The 18,462-nt window shown below is 37.9% G+C and overlaps 1 protein-coding gene and 1 long non-coding RNA gene across 3 annotated transcripts; both read left to right on the top strand.

Annotated features, from left to right (window-relative positions):
- Positions 1 to 385: 385 nt before the first annotated feature.
- LOC131725005 (uncharacterized) lies at positions 386 to 6,692 on the top strand. The gene is made up of 3 exons (XR_009320386.1): positions 386 to 648; positions 5,269 to 5,409; positions 6,306 to 6,692. It is a non-coding gene; the product is annotated as an uncharacterized LOC131725005 (long non-coding RNA).
- A 347-nt stretch (positions 6,693 to 7,039) lies between these two features.
- LOC117400826 (serine/threonine-protein phosphatase with EF-hands 2-like) lies at positions 7,040 to 18,346 on the top strand. Of its 2 annotated transcripts, XM_059017829.1 has the most exons (15): positions 7,071 to 7,220; positions 7,755 to 7,812; positions 8,273 to 8,448; positions 8,823 to 8,937; positions 9,216 to 9,262; positions 10,172 to 10,338; positions 10,446 to 10,482; positions 11,723 to 11,872; positions 12,490 to 12,849; positions 13,274 to 13,459; positions 13,601 to 13,743; positions 14,312 to 14,418; positions 14,666 to 14,829; positions 16,706 to 16,793; positions 17,112 to 18,346. In XM_059017829.1, exons 1-15 carry the CDS (start codon positions 7,095 to 7,097, stop codon positions 17,339 to 17,341), a joined length of 2,154 nt encoding a protein of 717 aa, XP_058873812.1. In that variant the 5' UTR covers positions 7,071 to 7,094; the 3' UTR covers positions 17,342 to 18,346. The 2 variants fall into 2 exon arrangements, with proteins under 2 accessions (XP_058873870.1, XP_058873812.1); XM_059017887.1 differs by lacking the exon at positions 7,755 to 7,812 and having other exon boundaries at positions 7,040 to 7,220.
- The last annotated feature ends 116 nt before the right edge of the window (positions 18,347 to 18,462 follow it).

The following is an 18,462-nucleotide window of genomic DNA, read 5'->3' as shown; positions in this document are numbered from 1 at the left end:
CTATACAAAAGTTTGTATCTATTGTCTCCCAGCATTATCCATTGTTATTGTTATCATCAGCTATAACGCTAATTTCACCTGCTTAATCCATCATACTTGTACAGACCATACCTTTTCATCTGGATTAAGACAAACATGGGGGCAGACTACGTTACTATTCATGACAGTAGCAGCGAGTGGATATGCAACCGCACTGCACGTGCCCTTTTGTTGGTCTTCTGCACGGGAGAAAACGTCTTATCAGAAATAGAAAAGGGGGTTTCAAAGAATAATCCTAATCCACTTGAGCCTTGTTGTCTTGATTAAGGGAGCATGTGGTCTGGAGAGAGCACTTAAAGCAGCTCACAATATGTGTAAATCGGAGAGCTGCAAAGTCTGGTAACGAGCAGTGTGGCTGAAGCGCAGCTGGCAAGGGCAAGTTGAGTGCTGTCAGGCTACTGGAGTACAACAAGGGAACATTTGCTCAGTCCTTCCATTCATCTCATATTAGTGTTTGTCTCTTTATACCGCTGTGTCTGACATAATGAGCCATGATTACAGGTTCACCCTGTTTGGCGAGTCTCAGAAAAGATGTGAATGAAAGACGTGGATACAGACATATAACAAGTTAACTACCAAGAAACAGATACAGAAAGCACACACCTTCAGGTAAGTTCTTTTTTTTTCAAAGATTCCCCGGTGAAGTACCTTGCATTTTATGGTATGACCAGAGTGTGTTTTCAGCTAGTTATGGTGGTTAAATAAAAAAAATAGTAGACGGAAAGTTCAGCTATATCTGCTCACTGTGGTTTGTTAGTAAGGTAAGAGGACTGCAGTGGAACCTGTATGTTACTACAGGTAAAGTCATTAGAACCCACGCTAATAGACGGAGATCCTCAGAAATGAAAAGTGCAGACCCAACAGAGCTCTTTTCAAAATGTCCGCTCTAGTGCACTGGGGGTTGAGATCTGTCCACTAAATCACTGCAGGATGAGCAAAAAAAAATAAATAAATAACAGGTGCTCTGGCTTTTCTGTTCCGTACCACATGATGGATTGTTATTGCTGTGTTACCTGTGTCACTATCAGTGCACTAGAGCGGACATTTTGAAAAGACGTTGAAACAGACTTTAAAGATGTGTAAAAAGTTGTCAGGATGTTAACAATGAAAATAAAAATTACAGGTACGTTATTTAAACAGTTGTAGCAACACGTGGGGACGTGCAACGCTATATTTTTCGGAACGCCGGTACTTACTTTTTAACTTTGTGTGTGTGTGTGTGTGTGTGTGTATATGTATATATATATATATATATATATATATATATATATATATATATATATATATATATATATATATGTCTATACAATGTTGAAACAGTGTTTAAAAGGGTAAAGATTTGATTTTTTTAAACCGTCCCTTTAAGTACATTTTATATTTTATCGAGGTTTTTGTGAATTTAAAACTACTTAATTACATGTCAATTAAATATTTTTTGAGGATATATATATACAGTGCCTTGCGAAAGTATTCGGCCCCCTTGAACTTTGCGACCTTTTGCCACATTTCAGGCTTCAAACATAAAGATATGAAACTGTAATTTTTTGTGAAGAATCAACAACAAGTGGGACACAATCATGAAGTGGAACGAAATTTATTGGATATTTCAAACTTTTTTAACAAATAAAAAACTGAAAAATTGGGCGTGCAAAATTATTCAGCCCCTTTACTTTCAGTGCAGCAAACTCTCTCCAGAAGTTCAGTGAGGATCTCTGAATGATCCAATGTTGACCTAAATGACTAATGATGATAAATAGAATCCACCTGTGTGTAATCAAGTCTCCGTATAAATGCACCTGCACTGTGATAGTCTCAGAGGTCCGTTTAAAGCGCAGAGAACATCATGAAGAACAAGGAACACACCAGGCAGGTCCGAGATACTGTTGTGGAGAAGTTTAAAGCCGGATTTGGATACAAAAAGATTTCCCAAGCTTTAAACATCCCAAGGAGCACTGTGCAAGCGATAATATTGAAATGGAAGGAGTATCAGACCACTGCAAATCTACCAAGACCTGGCCGTCCCTCTAAACTTTCAGCTCATACAAGGAGAAGACTGATCAGAGATGCAGCCAAGAGGCCCATGATCACTCTGGATGAACTGCAGAGATCTACAGCTGAGGTGGGAGACTCTGTCCATAGGACAACAATCAGTCGTATACTGCACAAATCTGGCCTTTATGGAAGAGTGGCAAGAAGAAAGCCATTTCTTAAAGATATCCATAAAAAGTGTCGTTTACAGTTTGCCACAAGCCACCTGGGAGACACACCAAACATGTGGAAGAAGGTGCTCTGGTCAGATGAAACCAAAATCGAACTTTTTGGCAACAATGCAAAACGTTATGTTTGGCGTAAAAGCAACACAGCTCATCACCCTGAACACACCATCCCCACTGTCAAACATGGTGGTGGCAGCATCAGCAGGGACAGGGAAGATGGTTAAAATTGATGGGAAGATGGATGGAGCCAAATACAGGACCATTCTGGAAGAAAACCTGATGGAGTCTGCAAAAGACCTGAGACTGGGACGGAGATTTGTCTTCCAACAAGACAATGATCCAAAACATAAAGCAAAATCTACAATGGAATGGTTCACAAATAAACATATCCAGGTGTTAGAATGGCCAAGTCAAAGTCCAGACCTGAATCCAATCGAGAATCTGTGGAAAGAACTGAAAACTGCTGTTCACAAATGCTCTCCATCCAACCTCACTGAGCTCGAGCTGTTTTGCAAGGAGGAATGGGCAAAAATGTCAGTCTCTCGATGTGCAAAACTGATAGAGACATACCCCAAGCGACTTACAGCTGTAATCGCAGCAAAAGGTGGCGCTACAAAGTATTAACTTAAGGGGGCTGAATAATTTTGCACGCCCAATTTTTCAGTTTTTTATTTGTTAAAAAAGTTTGAAATATCCAATAAATTTCGTTCCACTTCATGATTGTGTCCCACTTGTTGTTGATTCTTCACAAAAAATTACAGTTTCATATCTTTATGTTTGAAGCCTGAAATGTGGCAAAAGGTCGCAAAGTTCAAGGGGGCCGAATACTTTCGCAAGGCACTGTATATATATATATATAGATAGATAGATAGATAGATAGATAGATAGATAGATATAGATATGTAATACAGACATAGTGGTCTATATTTTAATAAAGTTGCTAATTCAGTACAGTGTATTTGGATATTACTACCCCATTACCGCAACAGACACCGCACTCCAAATAACCCTTCAGTGTGCTGACATTACTAAACTGGTATTATGGAAGGCTAGTCATGAGTATGTGTCTTAAGATACACAATACAGTCTCTGTAATTTTAGTAGAGCTAAATATATGTCAGGGTTAAAAATAAGATTATTTTGACATGGTAGTTTGAGCCATTCACGTTTTACTATGAGCTTTAGCTGCACCTGAGCTCAATTAGACTTACTGTAGAAGCCACAAGCGGAGGCATGTCTAATTGCAGTCCCAGTTGCGTTGCACGTGCAGTTGGAGTGTTATTTCATTATCAACAAGTTATCAGATACAGCACGAGACTTTCATTAAATAGAAAATGAGAAACCTTAGTGGTGCTTACTACACAAGGTCTCTGGAAAGAAAAAGTCTTCACTACAAAATTAACAACAGAGACCTTATGATACCGAGATTCAGGGTCACTGAACTTACAGGTCAAAGTCTGCCTCTATAGCTAAAACACAGCTGAAGCTTAAACTGTAAAATAAGAAGCTTCAAGTAGTCTGAAGCTCCAAGGCTGGCAGCTTTTTTTTAAAATGTATTTGGGCGCCAGATACTTTTAGAAAAAAAAAAAAGAACAAAAAAAAAAATGATGAACAAAAACAAAGCACCTGTGGCAAAGTGTAAAGTCAGTCTCAGGAGTAAGCCCAAAAGACACATGAGCACAATGTAGCAGCCATGATGTGCATGTCTGCAGGAGTGTATGAATTTGGGTCGCTTCTGTATTAATTATGCCTTCTCGGTTAATACAGTACAGCACTTCAAATGGGAAGTCTGTATCTTACACGTTTATTTTTAGATTTCGGCCTGTATTTTACACTGTGATCTAATTGCATGCATATTGGATTATCTTTGCAATGCGCAGTGTATTTAAATCTTACGTATGTTACCTCGAGTGGCATAGGGCAGGAAAGCTGATTATTGCGATGGATTATTATTATTTCTGCCTCTGTGTGCTAAAAATAGGAAAAGAGTTCAAGTTCTTAACAAACTGGAGTGGGCTGATGCCTTTGAGTTCCATCTTTAAACTGCTGTATTTAAAATATACCCAGACTGAGCCTACAGCTATGGCCAAATATTTTGCATCACTGTCCTGGAATTTTAGGATTGAGACACAATAATATATATATATATATATATATATATATATATATATATATATATATATATATATATATATACTGAGTAGAAAAACAGGGATAACAAAATTGATGAATAAATTGATCAATAAAAAAAATGTTCAAGACTGTAGAAATATGGTGAACTTGCACATATTTAGATTATATTTTAGGAACTATAGCCACAGCTGCTAAACTAGAGTCAGAATCAAGTACATTAGTTTACCATACAGAAAAGTATAACCTGACAGTTGTTATATTAGATACATCTGCTCTACCTCAGAAGCTTACATTTTGAAATATTTTTGAAGCATTAGTGAATATTATGTTAAGCACATGGCGTGGTACTCTAAATGCAGTATTAAATGCAGTCTGATCATTGATTCTTACTGTATGCTAGGTAGGTAACATAAGGAGGCAGATTCTCGTCCTGTATTCAGTGAGTTCCCAGGGGACTGTTCACCTTGAAGCAGGCAGTTACTGCCGCTGTACCACACATCAGTGCAAGCAGGAGCAAGAGATTTATGCTGAACAGTATTATATTTATCAAAAGCTGATTTTGTCCATCTGAGATCTGACAAGACATGGCTCTGAATCCACCAGGTTTCAACACGGCTTGCTGACAAATGTTTTGTTGTAAAATCATAGCCTGGTGTAGAGAAGGAAGCAAAGTCAAAGAATAATGGAATTATCTAAGCACAGGTATGCTGGTTAAATACTAGATAAGAGAAAGGCTAAAAGGAAAGATACTCAATGGAATCCCATTGTTAGTGCTGCATACAGGCACAGATTTCACATACATTTCAATTAGAAATAAACATTTAATGATATGAGTTATGTAGTAAGAACACGCTTTCTTAAAGAATCATCTTGTTTACAGTAGCAATTGAGTTGTTTACACGGCTATCGGAAGGTAAAGTGGAAAGTGACATCACACACAGAAAGCCGGAAGAACGGAAGGCCATGGGATGTGGTATCTCGTTAAACAACGATTACTCTTTAATAAAGAAGACAGAGAGAGGTGGGTTAAAAGATTTTTTTGTTAGGTATTTCTTATAAAATATTCTTGTCACTGTCCTTTTTTTCTCCCTTTTAAGTGTCATAAAGGGGCCTAAGAGTTCTATTGGATAAAAAGTACAGTTTGGACATTTTAGTCTCTACATGAGGAGTACAGTATATAAACTGCTGATTCGCTGAGGAGTACAGGATATAAACTGCTGATTCGCTGAGGAGTACAGGATATAAACTGCTGATTCGCTGAGGAGTACAGGATATAAACTGCTGATTCGCTGAGGTGTACAGGATATAAACTGCTGATTCGCTGAGGTGTACAGTATATAAACTGCTGATTCGCTGAGGAGTACAGTATATAAACTGATGGTTTGTTATTCAAAAAGTTGAACTACAGAATGTGTTTTGGTTCATATCATGGTTTCAAAGCAGGCAACTTCTGCAGAACAATATTATATTTATCAAAAGCTGACTTTGTCCATCTGAGAATTGCAAAACTGCCCAGTGAGAAACAGAAAAAAAACACATATTGAATGAAACACTGAATTCATTTTCTTTGTGAACTGGGCAGATAATCTACTCCTGCAAGTACAATCTGCTACTGTGGCTACGACTGCTTCCCTCTTAAAGTGTGACTTTTTTATTTTTTTTACTGTGATGATGATATTGTAAATTTAAAGAGACTTTAACTGTTTCTCTAAAAGGGAAAGTCATATCTGACTATTCTGTAGATCTTGACTACAATGTTGCATCACAGACTTTAGGTCATGGGACCAGTCACATCAAACCCTACTAATACTTCTGCATCAATACCAATTGTGATATACAGTGGTGAGATTGTTACATGTATCTTCCACAACCTGTAATGCATGCATTTATTTATTTTCCAATTTCCCATGCAAACAGAGGCAAGTGTGTCCATCCCAGGTATGGTTAGTTATTTACAGCAATGTTTACTGTGTTTGTAATATTTGTGTTTATATTGTAATACAGGCTGACCTGTAAATGAACCAATCTTTGCAGAATGCTAGCCTTCCTGAGGAGTTTTAATTGTTTTGTAATATCCCCATTTTTACTTTGCCAAGAATTGCACTAGCAACTTTAAAAGCCATTATCTTCCCATTGTTTTTGGAAAACCCTTTCAGAACAGAGAGATGTATACACAATGAATATTGTAATGTGTTTGCAATAATGCTTACCTTATGACTGATGGAATATCTAGTTCTAGTTTCCTCCTGTGTCTTTTTGTAATGTAGAAAATCGGAAATGTCGCTTAACATAAATTGAACTTTCTTTCCCTGCATCCCTATTTGCAGCTGCTACAGGTAGGTCTGTCTCCATTTTATTCATCGCACAGTAGACTAACCAGTTCGTGAGTTCACATAGTGACACCTCTGGAGTAATTATCCTGGTTAAACATAATTTAAATTATTAATAATAATAATAATAATAATAATAATAATAATAATAATAATAATAATAATAATAATAATAATAATAATAAACTTCTGAGGACTAAAACAGTGAGCAAAGAGGGCATGGCCACCCCCATTCCCAATTAGAATCAAAATAATTAATTAGAAATGCTCTCTTGCACAGATTTACATTTTTAAGAACTCCCTTGTAATGTTATGCACCGTGCAGCGTATATTTGAATGAAGCAGTATTTAATTTTTGCTGTTGTTCTTCACAGCAATGAAAGCGGCTGTCCTCATCCAAAGGTGGTATCGTCAGTATGTGGCTCGCATGGAGGTTCGACGGAGATGCACCTGGACCATCTTCCAGTCCATCGAGTATGCAGGCGAGCAGGACCAGATCAAGGTAGGTCACACGAGAAGACCGTGAAGCTCAAACTGTGCGGAATGACGCCTCGTGCAATAAGAATAGACACCCTACAAAAGACCTGTAGGTAACTTATTATACATCACACAAATGAAGACTGTACTCAGGAATAACTTTAAAATGAAAAATACTTTAATCACCCCCTCCCACCACGGCAGAATCAACTGCCACAGTCCTTAAATAATGCCTGGAGGCCTACAGTTGTGTCAAGGTGAGATTAATTTATTAAAAACAAAAGTCGGAGAATCTTCCACCAGTAGCATTAAAGGATTAAACGTCTTTTACTTTGTTCAGAATGATTTTCATTTCTTTCTTTTCTATTTCTGCAATTTCTGAAATATTTTCTTAAGAAACCAATGAGGCTGTATAGACAACTACAGGGTGGAAAGTGGCCTTAACAGCCTTTGCTTTGAATCTAATAAGTGCATACATGAAGATACTATTATTAATATCGAATTCCCCTTCCTATTAAATGTGTTTCTCCAGAGTCTACTTAAATCTTTTCTTTTTCAGTTGCAAAACTTTTTCACTTACCTTATGGATCACTTCACACCAACTAACAGTAACCAAAGTAAGGCCATGTTTCTTTGTTTGATAGAAATCTACCATTATAAGCCTAACTATTTATAAACAGCATGTTTCCAAACAGCACTTACTGTTTTTTTCATGCTTTTTAACCACATGTAAATAAAGCTGCTTTGTATGTTTACCATGTTTACTGCTCATATCATCCCTTTTCTAAGTTATACAAACACACAATTTACGATTTTAAATAATGGCCCCAAATGTATACATTCCAATAGCTGTTGTTACTGTGAATTCATTATGAATCAGTGGCCAACGATTATCCGGCATAATAATTTTTTCATATTTTATTCCTACAGAATTGTACAGGAATTCATATAAATATGTGACTGTTATATTCCAGTAGGTCTCTACTGTTGAAAGAAGTTTGATTAGCAATCCCAGGAAGCACAGGGTTAATACAGGTGCACTGACCTCCTCTTTGTGAACCAATGCTTCTTTGACAGGGGACCTGATCGCTCACATCTTCACTGAGGATGAGATCTACAAGGAGACTGAACTGGAGAAATACTTTGACCATGAAAGCATCGAGCTGCCAGAATCGTACACAGGACCTCACATTGATTTCCCTCTCACTGCTGCCCATGCAGCTGCCTTAGTGGAAGCCTTCAGACACAAGCAAGTAGGTATACTGTACATACCACTATAAATATCAATGCTGTGCTTAATGTCCAGAGATTTCACATGTTAAGAGCCATGTAGGCAAAGTTATTACACTGTATAGTTACCCTTTAAAAAGTTATGTGGAATTTTATAGTAAAAACAGAGTGGAAACATGGTAAAAAAAAAAAAAACAGAACAATGGTAAATATGTTATTGCATTTAAAAAAAAAACATAATAACCACGGTAAATCACAGTATAATCTATTGAAATGCATGGGAAACTGCAAAATTACCATGGGAAACTTGTATACTTTTAGTCCTTTGATTTCACAGCATGCTTGTCTGATGTTTACTTGCAGTCTCCTAATTCCTTCTGTCCATTCCTCCCAGTAGCAGCTCCATGCTAGATACGTCGTGCAGCTTTTACACGAAACCTTGAAACACCTCAAACTGCTGCCAAATATCAACCGGGTCTGTACCTGCTTCTGCGAGGAGATTACTATCTGTGGTGAGCGCTGGTCGGTACTTTTTCTAATCATGCACAAATTCAGAAAGGGCTGGACGGTGCAGTGGGTTATTTACACTTCTCAGTTCCAGAGGACGGTTTGAATTTGGGTTCGGGTGCAGGTAAAATGAGTTGAAATGATGCAGGGCAAGGTGGAAAAGCATGCATTGCCACCGCTCTGTGGATAAATAGAGCTGATTTCAGTTTTCACCATGAGTAAATACAATTATTGTCTTTATTTACCAAGTATATATATATATTTCTTTTAATTCTGATTCAAGGTGACTTGCATGGGCAGCTGGATGACTTGCTGTTAATATTTTATAAGGTAGGTACACCACTGTTGCCCCTTGTGGAAGGGTGGAAGCCCACCGTGTAAATACTGTGCGTGGTATTGTTTCAATAAAAATTTATTATTTTGAATTTAAGTTTGGCAGAGATAGGGTTAGTCCCATCCCTGCCAGATACACGTGGGGAATGTGACTGGGGCGGTGATTGAATGATTGATGATCAAAATGATGCTATATAAAGAGAGCCAAAAGCTTTGTTTAACTGGAGTTTAAGGAGAGTTTGGAGGTGGTCCAGTGAAGATGCTGCTCAGCTAGGACAATAAGGAGTATTTATTTTGACAGAGGATTTGTTTTGTTGAACTGCTTTGTATTTGTGTTAAATAAACATGCTGTTTAACTGCAGCTCTCCGTCTCCGAGTCTCCTTCCTGCCTGTAACGGCTCGGGTCGTGACGCTATCCTGCTACACCCCTCCTTGCGCAAGCAGCTGTTATGTTGTTTACAGCATTTACTAGAACAGGCAGCAAAGATTTAGTGTGATTATCGTCTGTAGCTGTTTGAAAGCCGGATTATAAAACAGGATGATGTTATAGAATGTTCCACTGCACACTGTATGGATGTTCTCATCACTGAATTAACTATGAGCTGTCAGCATGACAGAAATATATTTACTCACCACAGATCTGACTGGGTTTCTTCAGCTTTCTTTTTAAAGTCATTTTATATGTTGGGTTCTGCTGTAAATTAATTTTCTCGCATTAGTAAAATAATGATAAAAATGAAGTGTGTTTTACTAAACCAAATCTGCATACCAGTACATACCTTGGTATGGATTTTGAATGTCAAAAGAATTCAACACTATTCAGTTAATAATGCTTTTTTAATCAATATAATTAGGTCTGGCTTGCATAAGACATACAGTACCATTTGTTTTTACAACTTTCCTCAGAATGGCCTACCATCTGTTGAAAAGCCCTATATCTTCAATGGAGACTATGTGGACAGAGGCAAGAACTCAATTGAGATCCTGTTGATTCTGTTTGCATTCTTACTGGTTTATCCCAATGAAGTCCACATGAACAGAGGAAACCATGAAGATTACATTGTAAACCTGAGGTAACCTCAAATGAAAATAGGTGTACTGGCAGGAGCTGTATTTCAATTGCAAGCCGAAGTGTGGAGGTGTCTTTTTTATCTTCATTTTCCTTTCCCTCTCTTTCTAGATACGGCTTTACCAAGGAAGTGATGCAGAAATACAAGGTATACAGGACTTGCTGTCCTGCGCATTCATATCATGCACCTATATTCACCCTTCTAAAACTTCACAGCACTATACCAAGGCAAAAGCATCGCAAAGTGTAGTAGAGTACATTCAACTTCCTGGTAAAAACTGGTAAACTGCATAACAATTGTGCACATTTTACATGTTTAGTGTGTTACAGTAAACCTTTAGAACAAAATCTATTATGATGATTATTCCACTCTATGAAGTCCAGTCTCAGTAAGAGAGGGTCGCAAGAGTTGTAAGCAATGTGTCTTCACAAAGCCTTATAGCCTATCACTAAAGCAGACTTTCAAAAAAAAACAAAAAAACGGTTCAATCTTCCCTCAGGTACTGTGTCTTTAAACCTGATCTGGATCACAGGATCTCTCATTGGAAGTGATTTCATCACTCAATCATTCCTTAAAAGCACACTGTGAATAGCATGGTCTTATAAGAGGGCATGTTCAGAAACAAAACTAGAAAAAGGGAATACTGTTTTCGTTTCTATCTGATGAATGTTGCTTTTATTTTTTACATTAGTGATACATAAGAAGGAAGAAAGTTGACTATAAAGGCATTAGTTTCCATCAAACTTCCATCTCACAGTTATGTTACTGAGTGAAGCATAAACCTTTGCAAAGGTCATTTCTGCCGGACTTTGACAGCCGTTGATGAAATTTGAGTTGTTCTGTTTCTTTGTGATCACTGCAGTTGTCACCCATATTCTCGTCAAGAGGTGTTATTTCTTCTCCTGCTTCACAACAGCTCTCTCTTACACCATGGCTGTAAATTCATTTGCAATTACCCACAATGAAATAGAAGAAGACTATATATATATATATATATATATATATATATATATATATATATATATATATATATATATATATAGATATATATATATATTTTAACTACTTGTTTTAACCTGGCAACAAACTGCACTGTAGTCGTTTCTTGCTCGTTCTGTTTTACAAAAAACTCAAAACATTAATGTTACCAAGCTGAAATTAATTAGCTAAATACGTTAATTTAAGAGTTACGTGCGCCTTTATTGTTTCTTATTGATTCTGTTTGTTTTTCCTGTTACAGGGAACACTAAAAAAACTAGGGTACTGTAAAAGCTTTGTCAATGTTGCACATACGATGAGTCAAATCTAAAGGGTGCGTGTCTTTGTTCAGTTGTAAGTGAAAAGGCTGCCTCGTTACATACTGAGCCAGTGTGTTCTTGCTGTTCAGATGCATGGCAGGAAGATTCACAAGCTGCTCCAGATCGTGTTCAGCTGGATGCCTCTGGCCACGGTGATCGATCAGAAGGTCTTAATAACTCATGGAGGGATCTCCGACACCACCGACCTGGACATCATTGCCAAAGTCGACAGACACAAAGTACTTACTTTCACAGACGCTAGCAACAGCTTCTTAACTGGAGAATGCCCTAGTGGGCTCACATTTTTGTTTTATTGCAATTTCTTTTGTTTTTGGTCTCGGAGTATATCTCAGGTTTGAGCAAAAAATAAATAAAAGAATTGCCCTTATCAATATGTAGGGTTGGGTTACAGCTGTTCTACTATGTAGTCATTATTTCCAACTCACAAGAATTTAGTAACCTGTGCAATCCCTATTGTATGCACATGTAATTATGAGAGGTTTGGTCTTAAACATCTGACCCCAGATTAAATGTTCTGTAGCATCAACCAGCAAATATATGAATTTCACTGAATGTATTGAGTTGGCACTGCATAATTTGTTCAAGATGCCAGAAGTTTAAATTCTTTATACAAGGTACCTTTACCTGGCATGTTGACTTCATGAAGGTGTTCTCCATGCTGTCTCCAATTAGGCTGAAGAAATGCCTAAGAGGGAAACCTTTTTTTTTTTTCTTTCTGGCAATTGTTACAGAATTTCCATACATAAACATCCACCAAGGAAGTAACAAATTCAAGTGTAATTATCTCTTGACTTTCAGTTTATTACCATTAATATGTTCTTCTCTACCCTTGCAGTATGTTTCTGTCTTGAGACCCCCAAAGAAGAAAAAGAGGCACAATATGGCAGAAGCACTTTCTATAAGAGGGGGTCGAACGAGTGAAGGAGACATTCAAACCACAAACATGGACTCTCGTCCGTCCTTGAGGAGGCTCTCCCTGACCTCAACCCCCTGCTACAGCCCTGGCACCAGGAAGAGAAGCCCGCATGACATCTCAAGAAAGGTGCGTCGCTCCGTGGAAGAGGAGCTGGAGAAGTGTCGTCGGCAGGTAGGCTTCTCCGAACCTTACGAAGATGGCAAGTTCTCCCTGTCCTTTTCCGAATCGGACTCGGAATCCTTCGAGGTCTGTGAATCGGATAACGCTGAATGGAAGCAGGTGAGATCCTCTTAAGCATGTCAGTGGTCTAAAAACAAGCTACAGAAGATATACTTTCTGCTCTCCATCCAGTTATTACATCTTTTGGTGCATAAACTGTATAGCTTTCTCAGATTATTTTGATATTGTATATGGATGCACCGGGAAGTGTTTTAGGAAGAATCCCTAAATATTAGCTCTCAACTCGTTATTTTTGAAGTTATGTGCGTATAATGGGGGGGGATGGGGGGGTAGGGGGAGTTCAGATCTTTGAAAGTATTCAAGATATCTTCTGGATACTTGCTGCATGTACATATCTGCTCTTCTAGTTTAATGTGATGTCCATGTATGTAAATGCAGGGGGGACAAATGTAGAAGAAAGTGCAATGAAGCCAATAAAAATACCATATTGTACTTATGAGAACTGCGTTGGCCTTGTTTAAAGATTGTGGATATTCTGTGGAGTGACCCCATGCATCAGGAGGGTTGTGTTCCGAACGCAGTGAGAGGCGGAGGGTGTTACTACGGGCCAGACGTGACTGAGAAAGTCCTGAGCAGACACAACATCCAGCTTCTCATCCGATCCCATGAGTGCAAGCAAGATGGCTACGAGTTCTGCCATAACAGAAAGGTGAGCTAGGGGGCTGGAGTGTTACTGTTAAGAACACTGTGATCATGGGATAACACATATATCTGCAAACACACATTTATGCGAGCAACACAAATATATTGCCCTGACAATTTTATCTTTTTTTTTTTTTTTTTTTTAAAGGTCTTGACCATTTTTTCTGCATCTAATTACTATGAACTTGGCAGTAACAGAGGAGCCTATGTCAAGTTGGGCCCAGATCTGATTCCTCATCTTGTACAGTACCAAGTCAGCAGAACCACACGCAAGTTAACTATGAAGCAAAGGTAAAAAAAAAAAAAAAATTCAACATGGGGCCCATCTGTTATGGACCTAATACTGTATATAGGTTGCATAGAAACAGCCCATTCAGTGTTTATTGAGAAGTTGTAAAAACTAAAGAATGGCAGTAACGCATATACTGTACAGTGAAAACCCTTGAAGACAATTTCATTTACATAGAGGACATATAAGAAACACTTACTATCTAGTCCCCATTATGGATTGTGGATTTTTGACAATTTCCTATTGCTATGAAAAAATACTTATTTGAGAAATAGCAATGCATTAGAAGTTAGATTTTCTAAATTCACTGATTAGCTTTTGTTCCTGTCGAGGCTTTTCACACTAACAGTGATCAGATTTTGACCATACAATATTAAGTAGGTGCGGTCCAGGCATAACATTCATCTGTAGAGGTAATGGGTTCTGTGACCCAGAGGCACTGAATGTACAAGATTTTACAGGTCATCAGCCTTCTCCCCAAATTCATGCAAACTGACAGCTCTTTTTGGTTGTAAAACCAGAAGACTTGCCCCAGTAAGAAGCTTTATTGTCTTGTGTGCTTACTTGCAGGGTTAGCAGAGTCGAGCGGTCAGCACTCAGAGCTCTGAGAGAACAGTTATTTTCACACAAATCCGATCTCATCAGTGCCTTCGAAAAATATGACAAGAATAAGACAGGTAGGTGCTGACCTGTTTTGTAATATTTCTTCAAAATGTCATGATATATGCCCCAAAAGTAAATTATCTATAATCTAATCATATTCTGTCTTATGTAGATATTTTATAATACTAAAGAGCACAATGATTATGTGCTTGTCTAAAGAATGCACATTTTTTGTGAAGCAAATTCTAGGTTTGGATATTTATGCATTGCCTCAAATAACAGACATTCATATTTTTTTCAATTTTGGGTCCCGCTGTGCAGGCAAGATATCCCTGAATGACTGGGCGACTGTGGTTGAGTCAGTGCTGCATCTGGGCCTGCCCTGGAGGGTGCTGCGCTCCCAGTTAGTGCAGAGTGCTCCTGAAGGCCTCCTCGAGTACCATGCCTGGTTTGATGACCTTGCAATAGAACAACCAACTACAGAGGTAACAAGAATAAAAGAGGCTGAACAAACTTACTCCCCCCCCATGTTAAATGATTACTTTTATCTATAAGATATAGATTTTTGGACATATCAGCAATGTACTGTATTTTAGCAGAAAAAAAGATAGTTTGCTATCCTTGGATTGCAGCACTGTGCTTGCCTCTTAATTGTGCAGAGCTGCTATCATTGTATGTGTTCCAAACTAATGGTCACCAATCAAATTACAAGGGGTATTAAAAACTGTATCTCTGTTCCCAGAATTCAAGGGAATTTGCACAAAATTATAATTACATTATACAGTCGTAGACAAAAGTATTGGCACCCTACATTGAATACAACAGAACTCAAAAAAACATTGTAAATACAAGCACTGGTGGTTTGGTGGTCCAGTGGTTAAAGAAAAGGGCTTGATACCAGGAGGTTCCTGGTTCAAGTCCTGGCTCAGCCACTTAAACTGTGTGTGACCCTGAGCAAGTCACTTAACCTTGAGCTCCTTCCTTCGGATGAGATGTAAAACCGAGGTCCTATTCTAAGTAACTCTGCACCCACAGCAGTTGTTGATGATGATGATGCATAGTTCACCCCCTAGTCTCTCAAATGTTTGCTCATGACAAAAATTGGCACATTTACATTAAAAGTATGTAAAAATGTAATAGAACCAATTAAAATATATATATTCATAATCTGCATTAAAGTCAATAGCCAGAAAAAGTAATGTTAACATTTTGGCAACACATGTAGATGATAGTCAAGACAATGGAGCTGGATTCATGTTTGAGAAAAGCACTCGTAGCAAACTATAGCAAAGGAAATGGCTACAGAACAGTATCAATGACATATGGAATACCAACATCTACAATCAGAGCAATAATCAAGAAGTGCTACAGAACAAATTCAACTGAAACGCTTGAAAGGCGTGGACATCCAAAGAAAATTACAGGTACAACAGGTAGGAGAATCGTCCAAGCAGCTAAAAAAAAAAATCCAAGATTAAAAAGCCAAGGACTTAAAGAAAGACTTAGAAGCACCAGGAATAATAGCGCATAAAAGAACTGTACAACGGCACCTGAACACAGAACAGTTGTATAGATGTAGACCTCGCTGCAAACCACTTTTGAAGATAATTAATTAAAACAAAACACTTTTAAATAAGCATTCTTAAACAAAATTCTCCGATTATAATATGGGTGTGTTTTAGCATTTTAGGGACTGGAGACATTGATGTGATTGAAGATCGAATGAATGCAGCCATGTATCAAAACATTCAACAAAGTACAATGATACTATATGCTCGTAGGTTGATTGGCAGACAGTTTATCTTCCAACACGACAATAACCCAAAGCATATGGCTGTCAACTGGAATTCTTCAAGAAAACTAAGATAAACTTTTTGGAATGGCCTTCGTAATCAGCAGATTTCAAGCCAATAGAAATGCTTTGGACTGATCTGAAAAAAGCTATAGCCAAGCATTATGTTTACAATCTGAGCTGAAGGAAATATGCAAGACTGAATGGGCCCAAATTTCACCAACAAGATGCAACATACTGGTTAAGAATGATCATAAAAGTCTGAAAGCCATAATTAAAGCAAAAGGAGGGCACACGACATACTAAAGCAGGGGTGTCAATACTTTTGTCATGAACAAATATTTGAAATTGCTGAAGTGCTTTTTAAATTTTTTTTATAAAGATTGTTTGTTAAATTAACAGAACTAATGTATTTTTGACTTTGTCATTAATTTATTGCTAATGTTCAATAAATGCTTGTATTTTAACATGTTTTCTTGAATTAGCTTAGTAGTATTTTGTACTTGTTTTATTCACTGCTGTAAAAAAACAAAAAAACACAGTAACTATTTGTCATCTCCTCTCTAAAGCATGTACACCAAAGCCTGCTGGAAACACTTTACAGGAACAGGTCCAACCTGGAGACCATCTTCAGAATTATTGATAGCGACAACTCAGGTGAGCACATTACCTGACAACACAATTGGACCAGCAAAATAATATTTCAAACAATTCAGACTACACAGTATTTCCTTATAAAGTGGTTATAGCTAAACTCTGTAGTTTTAATTACAGCTTCTGTCAACAACTTTCACAGACCCTGATTAGCTATAATCCTAGATTACCTAACCTAAATTAACATTTAGACCAAGATTAGTGTGAACCAGGGTCTGTGAAACTAGCAGTGAAAGTCAAATCAGGATTTAATTCAGAGATTTCTAGACCAAGGGCTAGCACTGCACCAGCCAGCCTCACATTTCCATCTCCCCAATATAGGTCTGGTTTCATTTGAAGAGTTTTGTCAAACATGGAAGCTGCTCAGTTCTCATCTAAACATGGAGATCAGCAATGAAGCCATTTCAGACCTAGCTCGCAGCATCGACTTCAACAAAGATGGAAGCATAGACATCAATGAGTTCCTGGAGGCGTTCCGCCTTGTAGATAAAATCCACTATACAGAGAGAGAGGGAAGCCTGCTGTTAACAACTCCCGGAGATCTACTGTAAATGGACCAATTATTCAGAGCTCTGCTGGAAATGGACCGAGTATTCAGAGATCTACTGTAAAAGGACTGATTATTCAGAGCTCTACTGGAAATGGACCGATTATTCAGAGCTCTACTGTAAATGGACAGATTATTCAGAGCTCTGCAGGAAATGGACAGATTATTCAGAGCTCTGCTGTAAATGAACAGATTATTCAGAGCTCTACTGTAAATGGACCGATTATTCAGAGCTCTACTGTAAATGGACCGATTATTCAGAGCTCTACTGTAAATGGACCGATTATTCAGGAACTTGGTTTCATGACAGCTATTTATCCACTTGCTCCAAAGATGATTGTGGCAGGATATAAGCCCTGCACTTTAAAATATAGGGTTATGAACAAAAGGAAAACCAAAATATGGGCAGCCTGTTGAGACAGATGGCCAAATTGATTATTGACAAGATATAAAAGCACCTGGCTAGAAAGCTACGCAGTCAGTTTTTGGACTCAAGACAGGAGAGGGAGTGCCTGCAAGGAGCCGTTACAAAGCTCCTGTTATTTTGCCTACTTCAACTGCTAGTTGTTTTTTGTTAGCACTCCAGTAAGAGCAAGGCTTTTGTTTTCTCTTTTACATTTGTTAAGTATTTTGTTTTACTCTTTACCTAAGTGCTCACCATATAGTTGTTTACTACATATAGCTGAGGAGTGCTTCCTGACACAAGGCCTGACCCCTTTCACACTGCTCATGTGTGTTGTATCAATGACTTTTATTATTGGCTAGTTTCACAGATCCCAATTAGAAATAATCTTGGATCTTGTAGTATGTAAGGTATTCCTAGTCAAGGATCTAAATTGTATTATTTTGAAATAAATAAAAGGGTAAGACATATATGCAATAACATTTTCTAAAAAAATGAATGTGGTGAGGGGAAAACTGATTGGGCCGTCCAAATTTGGACATAATTGGACACACTAAATAAAATAAAAAAGATCATTCTTGCAGTAGTCCTTGTGTGCCTCAAATATTCTTCAGTTAGCACAGGTAGTTAGACAGCCTTGATTACAAACAACAGTATTGTCTGGCATATGAACGTGAATATAAAGTAACATGATGGGACTACTGGGGGCAAGTCAGGACACA

Source organism: Acipenser ruthenus, chromosome 1 (genome assembly GCF_902713425.1).
Source record: "Acipenser ruthenus chromosome 1, fAciRut3.2 maternal haplotype, whole genome shotgun sequence".
Lineage (NCBI taxonomy): Eukaryota > Metazoa > Chordata > Actinopteri > Acipenseriformes > Acipenseridae > Acipenser > Acipenser ruthenus.
The sequence above is the reverse complement of the archived record's forward strand: the minus strand, read 5'-3'. Positions and strand labels throughout refer to the sequence as shown.

Bases quoted from the DNA above. Each gene is read 5' to 3' on its own strand.
- LOC117400826 (XM_059017829.1), top strand. From the start codon at position 7,095: ATGAAAGCGGCTGTCCTCATCCAAAGGTGGTATCGTCAGTATGTGGCT. The intron at 9,263-10,171 runs GTAGGTACACCA...AACTTTCCTCAG, and splicing joins TGCTGTTAATATTTTATAAG to AATGGCCTACCATCTGTTGA. The intron at 11,873-12,489 runs GTACTTACTTTC...CTACCCTTGCAG, and splicing joins CCAAAGTCGACAGACACAAA to TATGTTTCTGTCTTGAGACC.